The following is a 20,981-nucleotide window of genomic DNA, read 5'->3' as shown; positions in this document are numbered from 1 at the left end:
CCTAATTTTCAAAAGTGGGCATTGGTTTAATTTTTGTTTGTGGGATGTTTCTCTGTTGGTTTTGCTTGTTTTTAACCAGCAATTGAAGTAACCGTTGTAAAATCAGATGATTTTTTGCTAAAACGCTGTGAAAGGGAATGGGTCCTCTGTGAAGTTTCTTCCTCCATGAAGGGTTTTGCAGGCCAGATACATCCTGTTGTCTAAACATAAGTCTGTATATTATGTGTATTTTCTTGATATTCCTACGTTTGCCAGTGTACAGACTGAGCCACTCATAGAAACCCTTTGGAACAGTAATGTATTTGTGAAGACTGCATGTTTAATATGCAGTTATTTCATGTAGCTAGTTGAAGGCAACAGCTCTCAGCTGAGAGCCAGCCAAATCTGAGTCCTGAAAATCTGTGCATGCTCACAGCATTACTAATTCAACACAGCTGTCTCATAATGCTGACAATATGAGGCTTGAAAATGCAATGAAAGTCTGAGTGAGTATGATTTAACTACCGTCGCCTATTCTGGCTGCACAGGAGAAGCACGTGCATTTTATTCTCTCATCCCTTTCTCTGCACGGCATGAATCCTTCATTTTCTCCAAAATGAGCCACTTTCACTGTGTTGGTTTACCTGTTAAACATATATTCCTTAGGTACATATGTAAATGCAATTGCTGAATTTCACATTACCAAATGCCATTGAACTTAGAAAGCAGGATATCACATTTATCTTGCCTGTTTAGAAAAGCACTTTTTTTTTCCCCCCTCCTGTATTCTTCTCTATTTTTAATTTTAAAACTGAACTAATTTTAAAGCTGAACTTTGTATCAAACATAAAATAATGCCTTTTGCCCTCTCCTAATTGATGGGAGGAAACAAGTCCTGCCTGTCCTTTGATGGTAGAGGAAGACTTGATCCACAGAGCTGCTGAAGCACATTAAAAAGAGACGGTGCCTTCCAACAAACATGCTCCTAATGTGAGGATAAACACTTAAGCTGTGCCTTTTGCATCGTGAAGTAGAAACAGGAAGGGCATCTATGTTCTATTAGAGGAGACCAATTTGAATGACTTGGCACTGATCTTGAAAAAATTTGACTGTGGACGTTTTTATGCATCCACACTGTTTTAAGCTCATGTTAGTTTTTAGATTGAGGTTGGCCAACATACAGCTGTCTTTGCTGGGCTGGAAAATCATGGCTGGATTCATTCTTTTCATATTTATTCCTGTTTTAGGTTTGCCTTTTGCTTCTTAACTTTCTGGGAGCTTCTTGCTTAATGGTTGTTAAAAATCTACACCGAAAATAACCCCACGCATGTAGGGTGCATAAATCCAGCTAGATTTCTAAGAAAAAGATCTCTTTCACCTTATATTTGTTTAATTGCTGGAAAGAAAACCATTAGTTTTGGATTTGGGGAAAATGACACCATATGAGCCCTTCTGCATTACGTCATTGTGGCTGGGTAATGCACCTGCTCCATCAGCACGTCTGGAGCAGATTTCAGCACGGTGTTTTTCCATCATCATTTGCTGTGGATTTGGGATTAAAGGCTCCATCCCCATTTCTAAAAATGAAGAGCGCCAGGGGGCAGATTTCAAATGTCCTTTATTTCACGTGCTGTGTAAGTTTTTCTTGTCTTTTGTATTGCTGCGGGGGAAAAAGGGATTTTTTAATATAGATAGATAGATAGATAGATAGATAGATAGATAGATAGATAGATAGATAGATAGATAGATAGATAGATAGATAGATAGATTTATATATATAAAATTAGGCATGTCCTTCCATGAACCAGCCACGTCAACAGTAATATGCAGGAATGCTGACTGGCAAAGCAGCATTTGTGGGTGATGGAGGTGATGTGCTCTGGAAATTAAAGCCCGTGTAATTGAACATTCACCAGCCATCAGCCATTCGTTCTGTGTTACGTACAGAATGTGGCTGACTTGGACTGCACCGAACACGCTGCTGATGGCCTGAAGTTTAAAAACTGATGGAAGCCCCAGAGTCAAATGCTACATTAAGGACATTGCTGTCAGTGCTGAGATTAAACGTGCTGGGTGTGGGTCTGCCAGAAGAAGTGGCAAGGCTGTGTAATAGAACATCCTTAATGACAGAGCCCTTATAAATGAGGGAGGTTATGTGATGACTGCTGAGCAAAACTTGACGTTTGGGCACACCTGGAGACTTGTGCAATTAGAATAGAAATTAGGCTGCTACACACGCTCTTTTCTAAGAGATTCCTGATCCTGGTAGAAACTTGGACTAAGAGGCAGAGAATCTGGTTTTATCACTCCTTATTTTATGCACCCCGTATAGGCAGTGTCCTTGCTCAGTGAAGCTCTGTGAGAAGCCAGGGGTGAGAGCTGCCCTCTCTCATAGTGCTGTATTTAAGATCCTGCATTTCACAGCTCATTACCCAGTTACCAATTCTTTCTTTGGCTTTGTTGCCTCAGTTAGTTGTTCCCTTCCAGTAAATAATAACAGCTCTTTAGTACCACATGGAATGATGCTGTGTGCTTCTTCCAGTTGTAAGTTCTAAAGACCTTAGACATTTCATGCTAAAGAAACTTTCCTGGAGAAAAGTAAACTCAAGTCTCAGCATGAATAAGACTTTACCAAATAGTTTTTTTCAGTAAAGTCTTGAATTGGGCTATTTTTTTTTAATCTGAATGGTCAGATACGGACTGTTTAAGTCTCCTAGCAGCTGTTTCATCCTTTCTCTGCTAAGCAGTGCAGTCCACCTTCAGAAGTTGTGAACTTGCTGTAGTAGAAATACTTGTCTTAGCTTATTTTTCTCAAGGCAAGCTGTTAAGTTTCTGGGTCTCAGTAGATCAGAGCCCAAAGCTCAGACTTCATGCAAGTTCTGAAGTCCTAATTTAAACTAAGAGACGTCTGTAAATATCTCCATGATGTTAGGAGGCATTTGACTCCCACATGCTTAAATTAAGGTTTGAGCCGGGCTTTTTTTTTCTCCCCCCCTTCTTTCCCTTCTTTTGAAGCAGCCACTAGAGGGGAGTGTTTCTCTTCAAAAACACCCAGCTGTAAGCATTACAAGTTCCTGATTTGTTGCATATAAAACCTTCAAGGCTTTTTTAGTTATCCAAGTACTCGGGCTTCATTCACTAAATACCATTTTTGTTGCATTGGGAAAATACCATCTAGGCTCAGATTTTAGTTTCTTAACTTGAATGACCAGAGATTCCCCTTTCTCCCTCTTACCTCTTTATTCACTATCTCAAGAGCTTTCCATTTCTTCAGCTTCAACTTCAGAATGTGCTTTTCCCTTCACATGGCTCTATTGCTTTACGAGGGAGCCCTGTATCTCCTGGTGTTTTAGGAAATGTGGCTTGGGTACATGAGCCACAAGTACAATCAGAGGCAGGGATATCCATAGGGACCCTGTGCTCTTGCTGTAAGGAGCTGCTATAGCTTGCTAGCCAAGGGGAAAAGAAGCTGCCTCTGGTGAGTAGTGCTGCTTTTTCCTTTGGCATTACTAATGCACTAATGAGTTCACATTAATCATCTCTGCAGTTCAGTATGCCAGCAAAATCAATTCTTTCTGCTAGATGTATAGAATTTCTCATGTTATGCTGCTCCTCATTGCTTTATGTGCATTGCTGTTTTCTACATAGTGAGTTTCCATAGCAATAGGTGTATGCTTTCCCAAGGTTTTCATGCTCTGGAGTAGTTTGAAGTTAAAAAGCGGGTCTTTATCAAGCTAGTGGTGAACCTGATGTTTTTGCAGTATGAGATATGATATTATGCATGTCTGTGTATGTGCTTGTATGCACAAATAAATTAGTGCTTCCCTGTACAGTTGTTTCAGAAGAGTTGGGAGGCTGCGAGGAAACATGGGCTTAAGGAATAGCTTTTTCAGAAATAAGGAGGTTCTTAAAATGAAGCAGCTCTTGAGGAGTGATTGGAAATAAGAATGCTTTCTTGGCTTTCTTCAGGACTTGCTTTCATCCTTCCAGAAGCATTTGTTTTGGTTTGGTTTTGTTAACTAGCGAATGAGTAGCTGCTCTGACAGAACCTGAGTGGGAGTTAGGAAGGAAGAAATCACTGTTGTTCAGGGTGTGATGTTCCTTTCCCCGTCTTGCAGTCTGGTAACAGCACCCAGCCTCAGCAGTCGTTTTGTCTGTATGTGATAGGAGCACAGGGCTTGAAGTCTCTTTGTTTGCATACACGTGTTTAAAACTTCGGCTTTCTTCCGCTAAAACTCAGTGCCTTTTCTGTACGTGTTACTTCTGATGCTAATTGTATCAAGAACCTTCAATGGAAGAAAAAACCAAACACCTCTGTTTCTCATTAACCAAAAAGCTGAAGTACCCTTCAGGATATAATACTTCCCAGTCTGCCTCAGGAAAGCATGGGAGGTTCTTCCTTAGGTGTGAAGATGAATTCTAAAGTAACCACTTCTTTACGCAGCCAGCAAGCGGTCCACCTCCACAGCAAACCTCAAACCGACAGAAGCTGCCATGAATAAACGTTTGTCATCGTCTGCAGCACTTTTAAATGCTTCTGATCGAAGTAAGTGTTTGGGTTTCTGTTGGTAGCAGGTGTGTGCCTACCTGTTACCAGGGAGGAGACGGGAGGAGGAATGATGCTCCTCTTCCTCCCTTGCTCTGTAACTCAGTTCCTGTTTTCATCTCAAATGCATTTTAATGCGATTTTTTAATCCAGCCTTGACTGTTCAGGGGTTTCACCCAGTTGATGTGATCTCTGTTTAGAGGAGAAGAGTGACGGTAAAGATTGCTGCTCTTTGTTGTTTCGTTGTTTCATTATTTCTGTAATCACGTTACTAAAGTCCAATCTTGGTGAACGATTGATTTCCGAATCATTTCACATACATGGAGAGGGTTGCATGCTTTAAATTACATCCTCAATTCTCAGCAAACTGAAAACAGTACAGAGAACAGCTTGACTTGTTCTATTAGACAGCTCCACCCATTGGACTGCCTGTGTGGAGGGAAACAGTCACATTTGCTTTGGGATCTTTCTTTTGTGCAGGTCCTGCACTCTGTAAACACGTGCTTTCTTTTTAATCTTAAGACTTTTGTTTGAACCAAATAGGAAAGAACGCATGAAATGGGATTTTTTGGGGTGTGGGAGTAGGTTGGTTTGTTGTGACCTGCAGCTGTAGTGTGGTTATAGCCAGGTGGGTGTACCTCACTGTGCCAATACCAAGGAACTGAAGTAGATGACGAGCGCTGTTCCTTTGGTTTTATTTTCTTAAGGATCTCTGAGCGTGTTTGCATTCTAAGAGGTCTGCAACAATCTCCGTGGATTCCAGTTTCATTGGACAAAGCTTACTGTGGAGATGCAAGCTGGCTATGCTAGAAAAGCCCTTACTAAGGGTACCAGGGGCACAGCTGGCAGTATTTTTGCAGATCCAGGTTGTAAGGTGATGCAGCAGAAAAACTTGCATTTGTGCATTCTTTGTCTGGTGGGGAAACTGGTAGATATATATCCATAGTGACACAGCTGCAGGGGCTGCCTCTGAGTCACTGGGGACTGCTTGCAATCTGAAATGATTTTAGTATGTAATGTCTGCAGGGTTCAGCACTGGGTATGAGTCAGAAGCAGCCCTAGAGTACAAATTAAGCACCTAACAAAGGAAGCTAGTAATTATCAGTTAAATGGAATTGCTTTCAAACTTACTTGTCTACCTTGAGATCCTTTTTGAATCTTTGTTTGCTTTGGAGAGAAAAAAATAATAATAATCTCAAGTGGTTTGAAAGGGAAGAAAATTGGGGAGAACTTCTGAGCTCTTCGATCAGCTGGGCATAGCGGGTGACAGGCTGACAGATTGAGATCACAGCAGTTCTGTGCTCTTGGTCTGGTGCTCTGAGAGAGAAATGTTTGTTGAATGATGACCAAATTCAAATAACAGAGGAAAATGTAGCTGCAAAATTGACCAGATTGCTTCTGCCACGTGTATGGGAAGGTGGAGGGGTGGAATGCAGAAATGAGAGACAAGCTTGCCCCTGGATCAGAGGAGGATTTCCTCACTTGTGTGCTGTGTATGTGCTGAGCTGAGCACTTTGTTTCTCATTCTTACACCAAATATGAGCAGCAGCTTTTTTTTCTCAATTATTTATTCACAGAGGCATACAAGGATGGCCTTAATAAGTGAGACATGAAGTCCGTATGATTGGCATCCCGTCTCTATGATAAGCAATGTACAAGAGTAAAAAGAAATAATGCTTAGATGGAGTAATTCTTCCCTGATCCAGTTTTTCCGCTTCTGAAGAATCTATAGTACGAAGTGACTTAATTGTACTTCTGTACCTTAGGGTGCTGGGGCTGGTGTTGGAGGGGACTCCTCATCTTTCTAATAACATTAATCAGTGCACTTTCACTTCCAGGTACCACAAAGCGAAGCGCCTCATTAAACAGACTGAATAACAAAGTCCCTCTGCAGTCTCAGCAGTCAGCAGTCAAAGGTTCACAGGTGGAACAGAAAGGTGCTAGAAATGACTTGGTCTGGAGAATTGGGAGGCATAGATGGGATATTTGAACTTGACTTTAAGCCGTGCCCCAGTTTCACTGTACCTGTTTTTACTCCTGCTTTCGTTGCTGCAATGCACTGTGGCATAACAACAGTTATGAGCGTTCCAGTGCCAGATACTGGGTCACCTCCTATAAATCATTATTTCTCTTAAAAGTGGAGGGGGGGGCGGAGGGGAGGATAAGAATAGACAAATGGTAGCCAAGCCATTTAGCCTATGAGAAGCTACTTCTTCATAATGATAGATCGGTGTTTGTGGTTGATTTTTTGGCAAAAGCAAAGCATGGGAATGGCGGCTTAGAAAATTATATATGTAAGCATGTTGTTAATGTTCCTTACGCTTGGTCTCTAGGAGGAGCAGAAAAGAAGAGGAGCACATCTTTGAATAGAATGAGTAGTAAACCCCCTTCTTCTCCTGATCTAGAAAAAGTGAAAAAGGAAGAAAAAACAGGTGGTTGTCTCGTAAAGCTGAATACTTCTTTTAAAACCCTTTCCCAGTAAAGTTTGGGTAGGACTGATTTCACTGGTTTCCTTTGGTTCTGAAACCTCCAGAACTTTTTAAGGGCTTTTTGGTTGCCCAGCGATAAGGATAAAATAGTAAAGATAGAATTTCTTCCTTTGGACAAAAAAAAATACATATATATCCTGTAAAAAAGGACATTATTTTGTTGGATTGGGCTCTAAGGTTGTAAAACGTCTCTCTGCTGAGAAAAGAGATGTGTATTTGGAAGCTGGTAGGATCCAGCTATAGCAAATGTCAGTGGTGTGTTCACTTGGTTAAATCTTAATTCTGCTTTTTAAGTTCCCTTTCATGGTTCAGTTTAACAGCATCTTCTCTGGTCCTGCTGCTGGTTAAACTCTGCATGTGAGTGATGGAGGAAACCTGTTACCACTTCACTCTCTGTTTTCTCACTGTTACAATTTCTCTTTTCTAGTACCTCATCCTAATGCAGAAGACTAGAAACTTCTCTAACACCGTTTTTCCTTTTGAGTTAACAGTTCTGAAACTTTCCTTTTTAGCAGCTGTTGCCAGCAGTGGAAACTTTCATTCTGTTTCAGAATCTTTCCTGTATGGGAAAATGCTGGGTGCTGTGTGAGTTTGTGAGAGCATTGCCTGGTGATAATCATTGGCTTTGCATTGCACACCTTTGTATCATATCAGAACAGCTTTCCTGCAATCCAGAGTGTATATAGCTCTGAAGAGCCGGTCAAAAACTAAATGTATTTTAACTGACTTCAGCACTCATCCCTTTTATATGCATGTCTTTCTACTCATTAATCTAATCGGTATTAAGCAAACCAAGGACAAGTGCAGCATAAGAGATCGCAGCGTTTAACCTTTCTGAGCTTTTAGTTTTGATTTCCTTCTCCATGACTTTGTTGTTTTTCTCCTAAAACTGTTACGGTTTGCAATGATGCTTACAAACCTCCTTTGCTTTGTACTGCTTGTCTTTTCCATTTATATGATTTCATGTCAGATCCTTTTTGATTTGTTCCCATCGTTTAGCTCGTCGCTCCCAGGTCAGTCCTCTGGACAGTAGCGTAATCAGTCGCCTCCTCGCCCCCACTCAGGCCTCCTTAGCTAGGAGTAAAAGTGCTGCTACATTGTCGGCTGATGGACAGGATCCCTCAGGTAACAGGAGGGCAGCAAGCCTGAAAGGTTTTTGCAATTGTTCTTCAAGCAAGAACATAACAGTAACTAACTGTGCTACCCATCAGTGTGAATCAGATATCTGATATATGGTTATGTATAATATTACTTATCCAGTGTTTTCTTTGGTCAGTAACAACCAATTCATATGCTGTGTTGCATGTTTGCTTTGCAAAACCAGAGAATAATACTGGCTTTTAAACTATGGTGCCAGTTTGTTTGTTTGGGGTTGTGTTGTTCTTATCTGACTGAGAGATCTGCATTTGGGTGTACACTCAAATGAATCTGAGACAGACCGGTCAGAGAACGGTACCAGGAAATTAAACAAAAGGGGGGGGAAAGAACAGCATCTCAAAGGAGGCTGAAAGAATAAGAGCAAGGCCTGGATTTCTTTAGTGGGAGAAACTTGTACAAACATGGGAAAGGGATGGCCTTACCCTAAATGCTGGGAGCCCTGAGCTGGCTTCACTCGGGCTGGCTGTAGGTGTAGAAGCACACCAGCAGGAGCACATACTGGCTCAGGCAGTTTTACACTGGTCCAAATGGAGCTGGTAAGCTCACACAGTGGCTCAGCTCAGTGCTAGCACAGGAATTTCTACATCATGCTCAGCTGCAAGCCCTGGCTGCATCCCACATGCCTTGTAATCCTTACTGGCGTTGAGAATACCCCAGTAAATATGTATGTGGAACCAGAGCAGTGTCCTTTCTCCTCTCTTACCTTATAACTTGCATTCCCAGTTTTGCTTATTTCCTCTTTAGTAAATTCCTCCATCTTTATTTTTGATCTTATGCCACTTTACTTGATCCTTGTTGGTAACGGTAACATTTCTGCGCTGCTCCCCTAGTATAAAGCTCAGGGGTTTAGTTCCCGGTGGTCACATTTTCGCACACCTATATGTGTGTCGCTTCTGTTTTACCACGAACGTTTCAGTTCATGTCATGTGGGGAAATGCCATCTTTTTCACTGTTGCTGACAGTGTGTGACTTACTCACTATTGCTGACTTAAAGACGGCTTACTGCCTTATCAGTTTACTTAAAAGTACTTCAGCACAAACTAAGCACAAACGGAACACAATTCTCCTTCCACATATGCTTTAAATGTAAAAATAAAATGTATTTTCCATCAATTGACAAAAGTAATTGCTGAGGCCTGTCACAGTTTTTTTCATACTGCAGCTAAGTTGCATCCAGTTTCAGATCTTTACGTGTATGTGCTTTTCCATCTGATTATTTTAGTGGGAAAAGCAATTAGATGGTACATTACTGAAAGAAGCTGTATTATTTGTGAAGGGATTGACAGTTCCCCTATGAAAGCCATTGTGGTTTCACAGTGTACCCTTTTCTCTTGGTACAGTTCTTTTTCTCTGCTTATTTTGATTTGGTAACGTGGATAAAGGGCACAACTGTGTGGTACTATAGGAGTCAGAGAGGCAAAGTAGAATAAAATAATATTGCATAAATGCTTATTTCAAGAGAAAGGTTTGTAAAGTAATGCTTAGAGTCCTCATGTAGTGCTGCTGTGAAGCTCTTAGAAAAGAAGGAAGATTTCCCCATGAGTGTTGGGGGGACATACTTAAAATGTGAACCAGCCACAAAGAACTTGTAAAGGATCATGATAAGCCTTTAACGCTGTTGTGAAGCATTTGTGCTAAGATGCAGCTTGACTGGAATCAAAGTAACGCTGCCGTATTGCAGATTTGGGCGTTGTTTGGAAAAGCATTTTATTTTTATCTACGTCAGATTGCTGCTCTCAGAGTGGTTTTGTTCTTAGTGCTGTTGCTTCCAAAGTACTAATCGTGTGGTGGTGGTGTCCGTGTCCATGACCCATTGCAATGTGCACTTCCTGTGGTGTTTCTCTGTACGGTTTCTAACACACACCATCTTTCTTTTTCTCTTTCTCCCTCTTCCTTTTCTCCTGTTCTTACGCTATGCACTTGGATCTTGTTTTGTCTTGTCAAATTCCTAACTTTTATAGAATCTCACCTCTGTCCTCGTTCAGCTTCAGCCAGTTCCATCAATTCCTCAGTCCCAACTCCTAAAGTGCCCGTGCGCAGTCGTAGCATCGACAGATTGAAGTCCTCTGTACCTTCATCTGATGCAAGCTCACCAGATCCAACCCAGGTTTGTTGAAAAAGGAAAACCCAGAAGAAATGGGTTGGTATTAATTTGGGGGTTTGGAAGATGTGGGGTCCCGGTTCCGCAGATTTCTTCCTTATCGAGCTGCCCTATATCACATGCTTCAGAAATACAGTATTGAATTGGAATTGGAATTTTATGATTCTTGATCCCTCTGGTATTTGAAATGCAAGCTGTTTGCTGCCAGCGGTTCCTAAAGGATAATTTAGATAATATATTGACTTGGTCTGTGTTTTGGAACATAAAGCAGAAGTACACAGTGTTGAAAATTAGTGTGCTTATGGCAGCAGCTACCCTGTCTTTAATGTATCCTGGAGTCAGCATTATCTTCTTTTTATCTGTCTTAGAAATCAGAGACTGAGAAACCATCCCCAGGTTCTGGGCTGCGTCGTCCTTCCTCTCCATCGGTGTCTGCCCGTAGAAGATCACCTTCTCCTGCCAATTTGGTGAAGCGTCCTCCGTCACCATCTGCAGTTAGGTGTGTGTCCTGGCTGGATCTCTTAGCTCCATCGTCTACGTGAGATTTTCAGCATTATCCCTGAAAACTATTTTCTTTCCATCTGCAGACAGAAGACTCGCCCGCCTTCACCTGGCGTATCAAAACAAAGGCCGCCATCTCCTACTCCCATCTCAAAACCGGCACCCATCCAACGCCCACCTCTCACACCAGGTGTTATCAACATTACCAAAAAGAAAACTGAAGCAGAGAGCAAACCAAAGGAGAAGAGCACAGACGGAACAGGACATGAGCAGGGTGCCCCATCAGCCTTGGACAGGGATGCAGTAGCAGCTAGTGCAAAGACCAAAGAAGGTGAGCTCCTTCCTGTGACCGAGGTTCTTATTCCAGATATGTGCAGTGTGTGGTAGAGCTGGTGGCTGCCCCCTGTCAGTCTGGAATCCTTTCCCTGGGACTGTAAGAACAATTCCTATGCACAAAACACAAGGCTGATTCAGCTGCTGAGAGTGTACTTGGTGAAATTAGGCTTTGTAGCTGCAGGTAGCGTTTGTGTGTCCGTGGGACATAAGCAGCTTTTTGGTATTCCGGTGCCTAACGATGGCGTTGTGTTCTGAATGGTTTCTCCTTAAATCATAAGGAAAACAAATAACTGATGTCACGTTTGATAAAATGACCTCAGCTGGAAGGCTTTATAACCATTAAGCAGACGTGTATATGCTGATTTGTGAAGCCTTAAAAAAGAAAGGCATTCCTCACCAATATTATCCTGCTATTGCTCTGCTGACACGGAGAGCTCATTATGTGAATATGCAGATGACCTATTGTCGTGGAAAAAGTAATATTTATAGGGACTGGGAATAACTGATAGCAATCAGAGTACTTTATTTATGGAATGTAACTGACTGACAAGATTGGTTTGTGGGCTTTTTTAATGTTAATTTATAATACTATCTCTGAGGTTCAGATGTCATAACACCAAGCAGGGCATGAGCAGCCATAAATGGTAGGGCTATATAAGAACCTGTTAACCTGGTAACTGGAGCTGTTCTCATCTCCATGTAAATTGGAAAATGATTTGTTGTTAACATGTGATCTTAGTGAAGTAATTAGTGTGAGCCTTCAAGGCCAGGTAAAATGGTGATGCTCTATAGGTACAAAGGCATTAATATTGATGTTATGGAAGAAGACAAATGTAAACATTAACGTTTCCTCTTTATAATCATGAGCGTACGTTCCATTTTATTCAAAGGAAATTTAATGTATATTCTGAAACAGTATTTTTTTTCACTTTTCTTTAGATGCTTCTAATGGGTCTGGAATGAGTCTGTCTTTTAGGACTATGTTATAAAGTTCTGTGGTAACTGGGGAGTATCATTAAGCGTATTGTCTGCAGCATGGCTGGAACAGTGTGGTTGAAATGAATTATTTCAGCATCACTGGGCAGCCCCTTGGTTCATGTGGGTCTCTGTTTGCAGAGATATTTGCTGCTGGTTGATGGGGGCTGATCTAAATCTCAGTGGCAAAAAAGAATCATCATCGTGCGGTGGTAACGTCTTAATGAACTTTAACGTACTGGGTCTTTTTAACAGCAGTTTCTTTCCCACTTTGCAGAGCCAGGTAGCAAAGCAGCAGCAGGGACCACCACAGCTGAAGAAGCTGCTAAAATCTTGGCAGAAAAACGGCGTTTAGCACGGGAGCAGAGGGAGAGGGAAGACCAAGAGAGAATTCAGAGACAGGAAGAGGAAAGGTAACTGCGGGAGAAGGAAGTGATGCTTCCTGCAGTGGGTGTGATTGGTGTGGACATTTCAGCTATGTGTTTTCCCAAGCATTAAGGTTGGGATGGGACAGGTTGCTGTATATGTTGTTAGTCTGTACCTCAGTATACGTGTGATGCACGGTCACAGTGCAAACCACTGCTTTCTTTCCCAATCACCCTTGCTACTTCTTTTTCCAATCTAGAATGTGCTGTTTACACTCTTTGCTTTGTTGCCTTGAAATATTCAGCCTCTGTGTACAAAGCTTTCTTGTGATGAGGTCAGGCAGTGAGTATGTGCAGTCTTGTCCTACTGGTCCTACATCTGGATCAGAAATGTTGCGGCCAAATAATTCAAAGCAGCAAACCAAAAATACCCTGGGTTTACCAGATAGAGGCCGTTACAAGTTACAGCTTTGTTCTGACTTGACTCCAGATGAGGGATTACTTGTCTGTGCTTCTCTGAGCATTACAGTATCAGATTTTGCATGTGTTCTACTCGCAGGTATAAAGCTGGCCTAACCTTAAATGCAGTCTGATGTTTTATCAGAAATATGTCATGCCCATATTGGATGGGATTGGATGTGTGACCATGTGACACCTCCACTATATCGCTGGCACTAAGGCTATAGAAGAAAGTCTTCCCTAAAATGTGACTAGGTTTGTTAGACACTAAAAGTTGCATTTGTATCAGGGATGCAGTGACTGTTATTAAGTTGTTGTCTCATAATACACGTCTCAGTGGAACATTCCATTATTGAAACAACGGGTCTTGGACTTGTCATAATCAGCAAAGAACATCTAGGTGCGCATAGTTTCCTCCAGGCGTTTCTGCATTTCCTTGGGCTGATCTGGATGGTGACATCTGTGAATCCACAGCAGAAACTGTCCGTATGCAGTTACTCTGTGATTGGCTGAAGTAGAAATCCTTGCTTTCCTGGTCTGTCTCACGTGTGTGCACACTTACAAATGCATATTTGTATCTTGGCAACACTAGAATCAGAGAAGAAGAAATGGCCAAGAGAGCAGCTGAAGAAAAAGCACGACGGGAAGAGGAGCTCCGCAAGCAGGAGGAAGAAAAGAGACTCATTTATGAGGAACAACAAAGACAAGCTGAAGAGGAAAGAATCCGCCGAGAACAGGAAGAGCAGGAAAAGCTTGCAGAGCTTCAGCACCAGGTTTGTTTTCACCTGGGATTGGCTGGAGAATGTTGTGAAGCCTTGTCTTAATCTGTGCTTTCTGTTAGCCTTTGGTAGGTTCAAGTATGGGCCAGTAGCACGTTTATGAGTTCTTTGGGGTTTTTTAGCCACCTGGGATGTTATTTTGCACATGTAGAAGTAGCCGTATTGTGACCGTTTAACCAATGCACTGCTGTGAGTTATAAGAAGATGGCTGGTCTGCCTGGAAAGTCATCCAACATCCTCTGTTCCCGCATGAGGAAAAGGAAGATGAGTAGTGCTTCCAAGTCTGCTTTTCTAATTGATGAATAGCCTTCCACAGCTGATAGCTTTGTGCTTTTATAAAGGCATCTTTCTAAGCGAAGAAAACTGTTCTGAAGAAAGTGGACTTTCTTTAAATGAGATTGATTTAGCAAATCAAAGCAGCTTTACAAGTGAGATGGTTTGTGTTTAGAGAGCTGTATCTTACGGATAACACTGACATATGTCTAAACATGTCTTTAAAAGCTTGCTTAAATTTATAACAGTTATGTAGTGTTGACTGTACTTTTCTTTTCAGTCATAGTAAGATTTTCTCATGCAGAAGGAGCAGAAGTTACTCAGAAGAGAGTTCCTTTTAGTAGTAATGCCTGGCTGGCAAAATTTTGACTCTTTTCCTGTTCATACTGTTTTCCTTTTCAAGTGAGTTTTTGAATGGCATAGTAATATAAATCTCACATCAGTAGCTGTATAGTTGACTGCAATAGCTGCAATGTGTGCTTCTATTAAATAGAGATTATAGCAGTTTCTGTCTGCGTTACACCAGAATCTCTATAACGGGTCTGCCTTTAATGCTTGGAGATGAGTTTCTCATTGAATGCTTTTCTGTTTTCTTTATTTTCAGAGGGAAGAAGCTGAAGCAAAAGCTCAAGAAGAGGCTGAAAGACAGCGGCTGGAAAGAGAGAGAATTATGCAGCAAAACAAACAGGAAAGGCTTGAAAGAAAAAAGGTATGCTGTTCTGACAGCAGGGAAGTCCCTTACCCTTAGAACAGGTGCTGAGTGTTAGCACTGAAGTTACCTGAGCATGCGGTCTGTCTCAGATTCATTTAAGCAGAAGTAGCGGTAATTGTTTTAAGTCAGCTGTGACTTGTGAGCTTTAAAAACAGTGAGTGAAGTAGGAAATGTATGAAGTAAGAAAACCGATGATGATTGATGAAAACTTTAACCAGAGGGCTGCAATGCAAAACTCATTGCAAATATTTTCCACTTTTTAACAGAGAATTGAAGAAATAATGAAAAGAACACGAAAAACGGATCAAAATGAATCCAAGGTACTTATTTGCTTAGATTTGTGTAATGGCCCTTCCAGAGAAGGCTTTGTCTTGTAAACTCTGTTCTTCTGTTACCCTCAAACTGCCCTCCATGTGAATGTCCCAAGTTCTAGTACACCAGAACAGTTTTCAGTAGCTTGCATGCATCATACACATCCTTTTGCATTGCTGTTTCAGAAGTCATTATCTGATGGGTTTTTGTTCAAGGCATACAGAAATGATGTGATCTGGCATTGCCACTTGCTGACCAGGTCCAAAAAACACTGCCTTGGTAGTGGATTTTATTTTTAAACAGTCATCCTTCTCTTACTGTTCAAAATGGCATCCTATTTGGATTCCACGTGGCTGAAATCCATACCTTGGATAAATGAGGGGAGAGGGAACTCAGGGGTGTTTCCTAGGCGGGGGATGGATGTGGGTCTCCCACATATAAATACTCTGGCTTAGCAGATCTGCTTGTTGTTGAGTGACCTGAAAACTCAGAGTCAGCTCCAGCAGCCCTCTCAGTTGACTCCCTGTCTCAGCCATGGATGCAGATTGTCTGTTTAGCTGATAGTCTGTTTAGTAGTGTGGCCTCACTGCTTGGTGCAGAACGGTCCTGCATGGGAGCTGTGATGGAACCATTAGTGAAAAGCTTCATGGTAGTGAGCTGTTGTGAGTAACACTATGGGAATTCAGTTGCAGAATGAAGGAAAGTCTGCCTGTGAGGTCATGGAGGGAGAGGATATTGAAGAAGAGGAAGAGCTGGGACTTGAGAAGGCTGAGCAACCCGGTAAGGAAATGTGATGAGTAGATCTAAGTTGCTGTCAGTGTCTCAGTGATGTTTAAGGTGTGTTAAAAATGTCAGATCAGTTAATGGCATCGATTGTGATCAACTGAGACACAAGTGCTCATCAGGGATATGATTTAGCAGAGGTTTGTTGTTGTGGTATTGTTTTGTGGTTGTTTTTTAAGAGATAGGCTACTGGTTAGGCTGCGGTTGGACTTGATGATCTTCAAGGTCTTTTCCAACCTGAGTAATTCTATGATTCTATGATTCTAAGTCCCAGAAGTACCACAGAGTCTTTTTACTTAAGGTCTTTTCTTCCTAAACCCAATTCCATACCATAGAAGAAATTTAAAATGAGGACATGTAAAACGATCTGTGTGAGAAGAAAACACTCTTCACAGATTTTAAAGACGGAAAACAAATACATTGTTAAAGGCAGCTTGTCTGTAGATTGATTTCTGTATTGAAACAGAGTACCTCGGATTTTTGGCAAGGAAAGGTCAATTTGATTCTTGTATTTTATTCATTTAGAACAGCAGTGCTGTTCCTGAAGCTCAGTTATGTTGGTTTTTCTTTCCCCCACCCCTTCAGGAAAGCTGAATGGCATTGACTTGCCCCAGGAACTCAAAGGGGAGACAGAGGGTTGTGTACAGACTGCACGGAGCTTGACCTGTACAGAATCTGAGCAACGTGCTGTGACAGATTTGAAGGCCGGTGAAGTGTTTATGAATGGCAGCGATTTGCAAAGTGATGAAGGGTCCCTACTTTTTACTGAACTAAAGGATTCCAGGTGAGTCTGCGTTGTTGAGCAGTTCTGTCACACCAGAAGTCCCTTTTATTTTAAGTCAGTTTCAGTATTTACCACTCCGTCACATTTGCACCCTGCTAGTTTGGTGGTGTTTTGTTGCACGGGGTGTGTGACTGCTGTCAGTATGCTGGCCCATGGAGAGGCAGTTCCAGGTAGTTGTCTGCTTAGGTGGCACACATTGGCCTTACTGGTTTGCTAAGTGGCACACATAGCCAGCAACACAACGGTGTTACTTATAAAGAATGATATCGGCTTGATTCCCTTCAAGTAACTCTTAATTACCAAAACATTAAACAAGGAGGAGGGGGACAGAAAAAAAGAATAAGCTACAGAAAGCTGCGGAACCATTTCAGTGGTGCTGAACCACCAGATAGAACACCAAAGCCTCCTTTAATGGATATTGTAGTTTTCCAAGACATATCTTTATAAACATAAAATAATTGCATCTACTGCTGGAAAATGTGTCCTCTGATGCTGGTTCCATTTGCTTATCTAAACATTAATGATTTAGGAGTGGCACTGTGAACTCTTTGCAAAGTGATAAAAGTGAATTCTGCAAGTGGTGAACTATGAAGACGTTCTCATTATTTTCCTCAAACGTGAATGAAAACTGATCGCTCTGAGTTTGAGTCTGCTTAAATACACACAGTCCTGAGAATCGATTCTGTATTTAAAAGGCCTAATTGGAGGGGAAATGAAAGAGGAGAAATGCATATTACTAAGGTAGAATTTCAACAGAGCTTTAAACTTGCCGGTTCCTACTATCAGTTCTGGACCCAGACCTTACCTGAGAGGTATTGGAGTAGTAAAAGGTGTTTGTGTGGTAGTGAGTCATTTCTCTGCACTGCTTCTCGGAAGGGAGATCCCACGTGGCAGCTGCAGGGGCTTGTCTGGGATTGCCTTGCAGCGCTTTGCAAAGTGTGCAGACTAATTGGCTGGCCTGTAATGAATCTAGAGGTTAAAAATCCAGAAATTGTAATACAAATAATCTTTGTTTTTCTTGTAGCCATCCTGCAAAAGAAATGGTTATCGGTGACTCGGCGAAGTTGGGTGTTAACGAAGCTGATCATACAAGTGGACTTATTCAGAATCTTAATGGAAAATCTGATTTGTGGACTTCCGAGGAATTCATTGACGTTGGAATACATTCCAAGTCAGCCAAACTGAGTTCGGACAGCATCTCTGCTGGTAACTGTAATCAAAACTTGAATGATGCTGCTACAATACCTTCTAGTCCCAAATTGACTTATGAGGAAGATGGTGCAGTGAATTCATTGACCAAACCTATAGATTCTTCATCAGGTAATTCAAGCTGATTTCCCCATCTATCTCCTCCTCTGACTAGATAATTAACTTTGTTGTATTTTTACTCTCCTTGCCTTAACTTCAGCTTCTTATTTTCGAGGCACTTTCTCCAGTGTGTAGACTGGAAGGAAAGCTCTTTCTTTAGTGCTTGCATCTTGCTTTCGGTCAAAAGAAGTCACCAGTTGATGCCTTGTTAGGGATTTGCTCTATGCAGCAGCTAAGGCCTGACACGAAGGCTCTTCCAAAGACAAAGCCGAGCTCCTGTTTAACTCCTGCATCCCCTGTCAGCACTCAAGCCCGTCTGTTGTGTTCTTCTATTCTGATTTCTTCTGAGATGTCTTAATGGCACGCGTTACTTTTGAAGATACTAACAGTTCAATAGGTGTCTGATGTAACTCTACAGACAGGACTCCCTTTCCACTCCTAGGCGTGTTCTGTAACTTCTTGATGCTGACCTGCACGGTCTTTAAAAGGTCTCTCCAGGCTCTGGCAAGGTACCTGTCCTCTATACTTACCATAGAATAGGCTTTTGCTTCATTGAAGGGGAGTGACAGCAACCTTAAATACCACAGACAGTTGTGTTACGTTAGGAGGAGTAATAAAGCTACACACACAGTATTCTGAATATTCTGGAAGAAATCAGGCTGCGTGTGAAGCCCGTGTACTTGAGAACCCAGACCCTGATGCAGCGTAGTGTCAGGGAGGCCTCGGTGTGCTAGTTTCATTAAGGTTAAACTGCTCAGTTGTTGGAGCTAAACCCCATGTGAACATACAGCAGATCTCTGTCCATGAGATAAATGACTGCGTGAACAGATGAAGTAGATGACAGTGGGAAGAAACACGACCTGATATCCACCGTTTCTTTCAGTGATGTGTAGCACTTTTTTTTTTTAATTAAAGTGTAGCACTTTTCTAGACTGAACTGTTTCCTGAGTCTCCTCTGTCACTCTGCGTCTTGTGAGCTGTGGTCTGATGGACATAGAGACACACCGAGACTTTCCTTTGGGCCACTACTGAGCAGCCTGTGGGACCAGAATGATTTCATGTGATCCTGATCGTTCGTTTCTTAGTGAAGAAAGCGTTGCCTTTTAATTCCAAACTTGAATGTGTTTAGAGACAATGTGCTTTAAGAGTCATGTACACAGCTTTGGAAATTAACATTCATTGACTTTGTCTTTGAAAGTAAAGCTACTATGCTGATGTTGCACTGTGAATTCCCAGGAGGTTCTGTGCTTACCTTTCTGGATGGACGCTCTGGACAGTGAGGACAGGTATATGTAGGGCACACACAGTATGATGGTTAAACTTGTTCTTTTCTTTGCTCTTTGGACAGAACTGTGAACATTTGAGACCTGGAAATAATCTGATTTCACTTCAGTTATCCAGTGTTGTATCAACTACCGAAGGCCTTGTTTTGAAAAGCTGCTTGTTTACCTTTTATCCATCTTCAAGTTGGCAAAAAACAAATAACACCAGAGAGGGCTGACAAACTTCTAGATTTGCACCTTGAAGCGTTTCAGGGAGACTATTGTGCTGATGTTCCTTTTCGTTTAGTTGTTAGAGAGGATGTCCTTGTTCAAGTAAACACTTGCTTCCCTTTTATAGACTTTATGCTAACCTGTTTGAGTCTCTTTGTTTTCCTATCAGTGTAACACACAGCACTGTGCCACTGGGGGCTTCCCAGTTAGCTACTGGCCAGATCTTGTGTGTTCCTAAGATGGCACTTGAAGACTTAGCTCGGCGTGTGCTGAAGCTGAACACCACTGGTAATGTTCTGCAAAAATGTCTGATTTTCTAACCTGAAAATAGCGGTGGTTGCAAAATGCAGTGCTGTGTCATCACTGACGGGTTTCAGCCTGTTGGAAAACATAAACCTGTGCACTAATATACTGCACAACTGCTGAGTACCTTTGTATTGCTGGATACGTTTGTCATAGTGCAGCTTAACATGTCATGCTTCTAAAAGCATTTTCCTTTTGGATTATTTATCTACACTCGTGTAAGTATTATTTTATTGTGTACATAACAGTATTAGACCATTGAAGTCATATTTTGTTCATGTTAATTACTCCAAGTATTCCTGTTCTAGCTTTATAATAGTGACTGCAAGCTGCATATATATTTCCCTTCCCCTAAAGCCTGCATTAAGTAATCTATTTAACCTGAACTTGTCCGCTTCTACAGCACGAAGAGATTAACCACGCATCTTCCAGGAGCTGCTACTAGAAGTAATAATGCAGTCTTGTTCTTACGTCTCCTGTAACAGAGATACTGAATAATTAAGCAATTGATTTAAAGACTAGCAGTCTCACATCCTGCTATAGACCCTTGGCTGATACTTCAATTCAGATGAATCATCCAGCTGGCAGCTGCGTTGTCGGTGCTTAATGAAAATGGTTTTGCTGGAACTAAAATTGTTCTTTCCCCACCGATTACAATAGGAAACCCTCAGCCTTCTTACTCCGTTTGCTATTGAGAACACGGTAGTCCTGTTTTAGACTTTAGAGCAGTGCCTTAGGTGAAGAGATGGATGTATTTTTGTACGATAAGCTGTTTCATTCTGGCAGAGACAATCATCCTAATGAAAGATGCAGATATTTTTTCTGTGCTGATACTCTTTGTCCAACGGTCTGTTACAGCTCTATGTAAATACGTGCTCACTGTTAAATAAACTTTGCAGTTGAACAATGCTTTATTTCTGTAATGCTAAACATTACCTTACTAGGAGGCTGCGGCCCCTTGCCATGCTGACCTGCCTTGAGATGCCCTCTGGTACCGCTCTAACTGCTCCTCCCTGCAGAGTCCCAAAACCCAGGTGCCTCTTTGGCAGTATTATTTGTGCAGTCAGAAAGGGATTTGTACTAACAAACACCTTCAGGTATTGCTGTGTCTGGATGCACCTCTGAGATTCTCATAACTCTCGAGTTAACTTGCTTTTCACTGCAAGCCTTTGCCTTGTAGGACCAGCACCTTGTTGTTCTAAGGGTAAGTGTAGCAGCACTCCGTGGCCGTTGTGGAGCTGCGGCCATCATGGAAAACAGCAAGATGCTGTCCTTTGTTTGGGGGAGTTGTGTTTCTGGGAGGTTCTTGTGTATGAAGGGGAATG

At 41.8% G+C, this 20,981-nt stretch overlaps 1 protein-coding gene across 15 annotated transcripts in view; it reads left to right on the top strand.

Annotated features, from left to right (window-relative positions):
• Nucleotides 1–20,568, top strand: part of MAP7D3 (MAP7 domain containing 3) — a 35,412-nt gene extending 14,844 nt beyond the window's left edge. For 3 of the 15 annotated variants that reach the window (XM_072336831.1, XM_072336829.1, XM_072336827.1), the window contains 14 exons: nucleotides 4,424–4,525; nucleotides 6,364–6,462; nucleotides 6,859–6,957; nucleotides 8,014–8,139; nucleotides 10,158–10,279; nucleotides 10,642–10,772; nucleotides 10,861–11,105; nucleotides 12,363–12,498; nucleotides 13,502–13,682; nucleotides 14,566–14,670; nucleotides 14,940–14,993; nucleotides 15,672–15,765; nucleotides 16,354–16,552; nucleotides 17,577–20,568. In XM_072336831.1, the coding sequence (XP_072192932.1) occupies nucleotides 4,424–4,525; nucleotides 6,364–6,462; nucleotides 6,859–6,957; nucleotides 8,014–8,139; nucleotides 10,158–10,279; nucleotides 10,642–10,772; nucleotides 10,861–11,105; nucleotides 12,363–12,498; nucleotides 13,502–13,682; nucleotides 14,566–14,670; nucleotides 14,940–14,993; nucleotides 15,672–15,765; nucleotides 16,354–16,552; nucleotides 17,577–17,886 (2,003 nt within the window). In that variant the 3' untranslated portion in view covers nucleotides 17,887–20,568. Of the gene's footprint in view, nucleotides 1–4,423; nucleotides 4,526–6,363; nucleotides 6,463–6,858; nucleotides 6,958–8,013; nucleotides 8,140–10,133; nucleotides 10,280–10,641; nucleotides 10,773–10,860; nucleotides 11,106–12,362; nucleotides 12,499–13,501; nucleotides 13,683–14,565; nucleotides 14,671–14,939; nucleotides 14,994–15,671; nucleotides 15,766–16,353; nucleotides 16,553–17,576 lie in introns of all 15 variants that reach the window. The other 12 variants (XM_072336828.1, XM_072336826.1, XM_072336825.1 and 9 more) reach the window with 7 other exon arrangements.
• The last annotated feature ends 413 nt before the right edge of the window (nucleotides 20,569–20,981 follow it).

The sequence above is a fragment of the Excalfactoria chinensis genome, chromosome 4, assembly GCF_039878825.1.
Source record: "Excalfactoria chinensis isolate bCotChi1 chromosome 4, bCotChi1.hap2, whole genome shotgun sequence".
Lineage (NCBI taxonomy): Eukaryota > Metazoa > Chordata > Aves > Galliformes > Phasianidae > Excalfactoria > Excalfactoria chinensis.
Note: the sequence above shows the minus strand (reverse complement) of the source record. Positions and strands in the feature narration are given on the sequence as shown.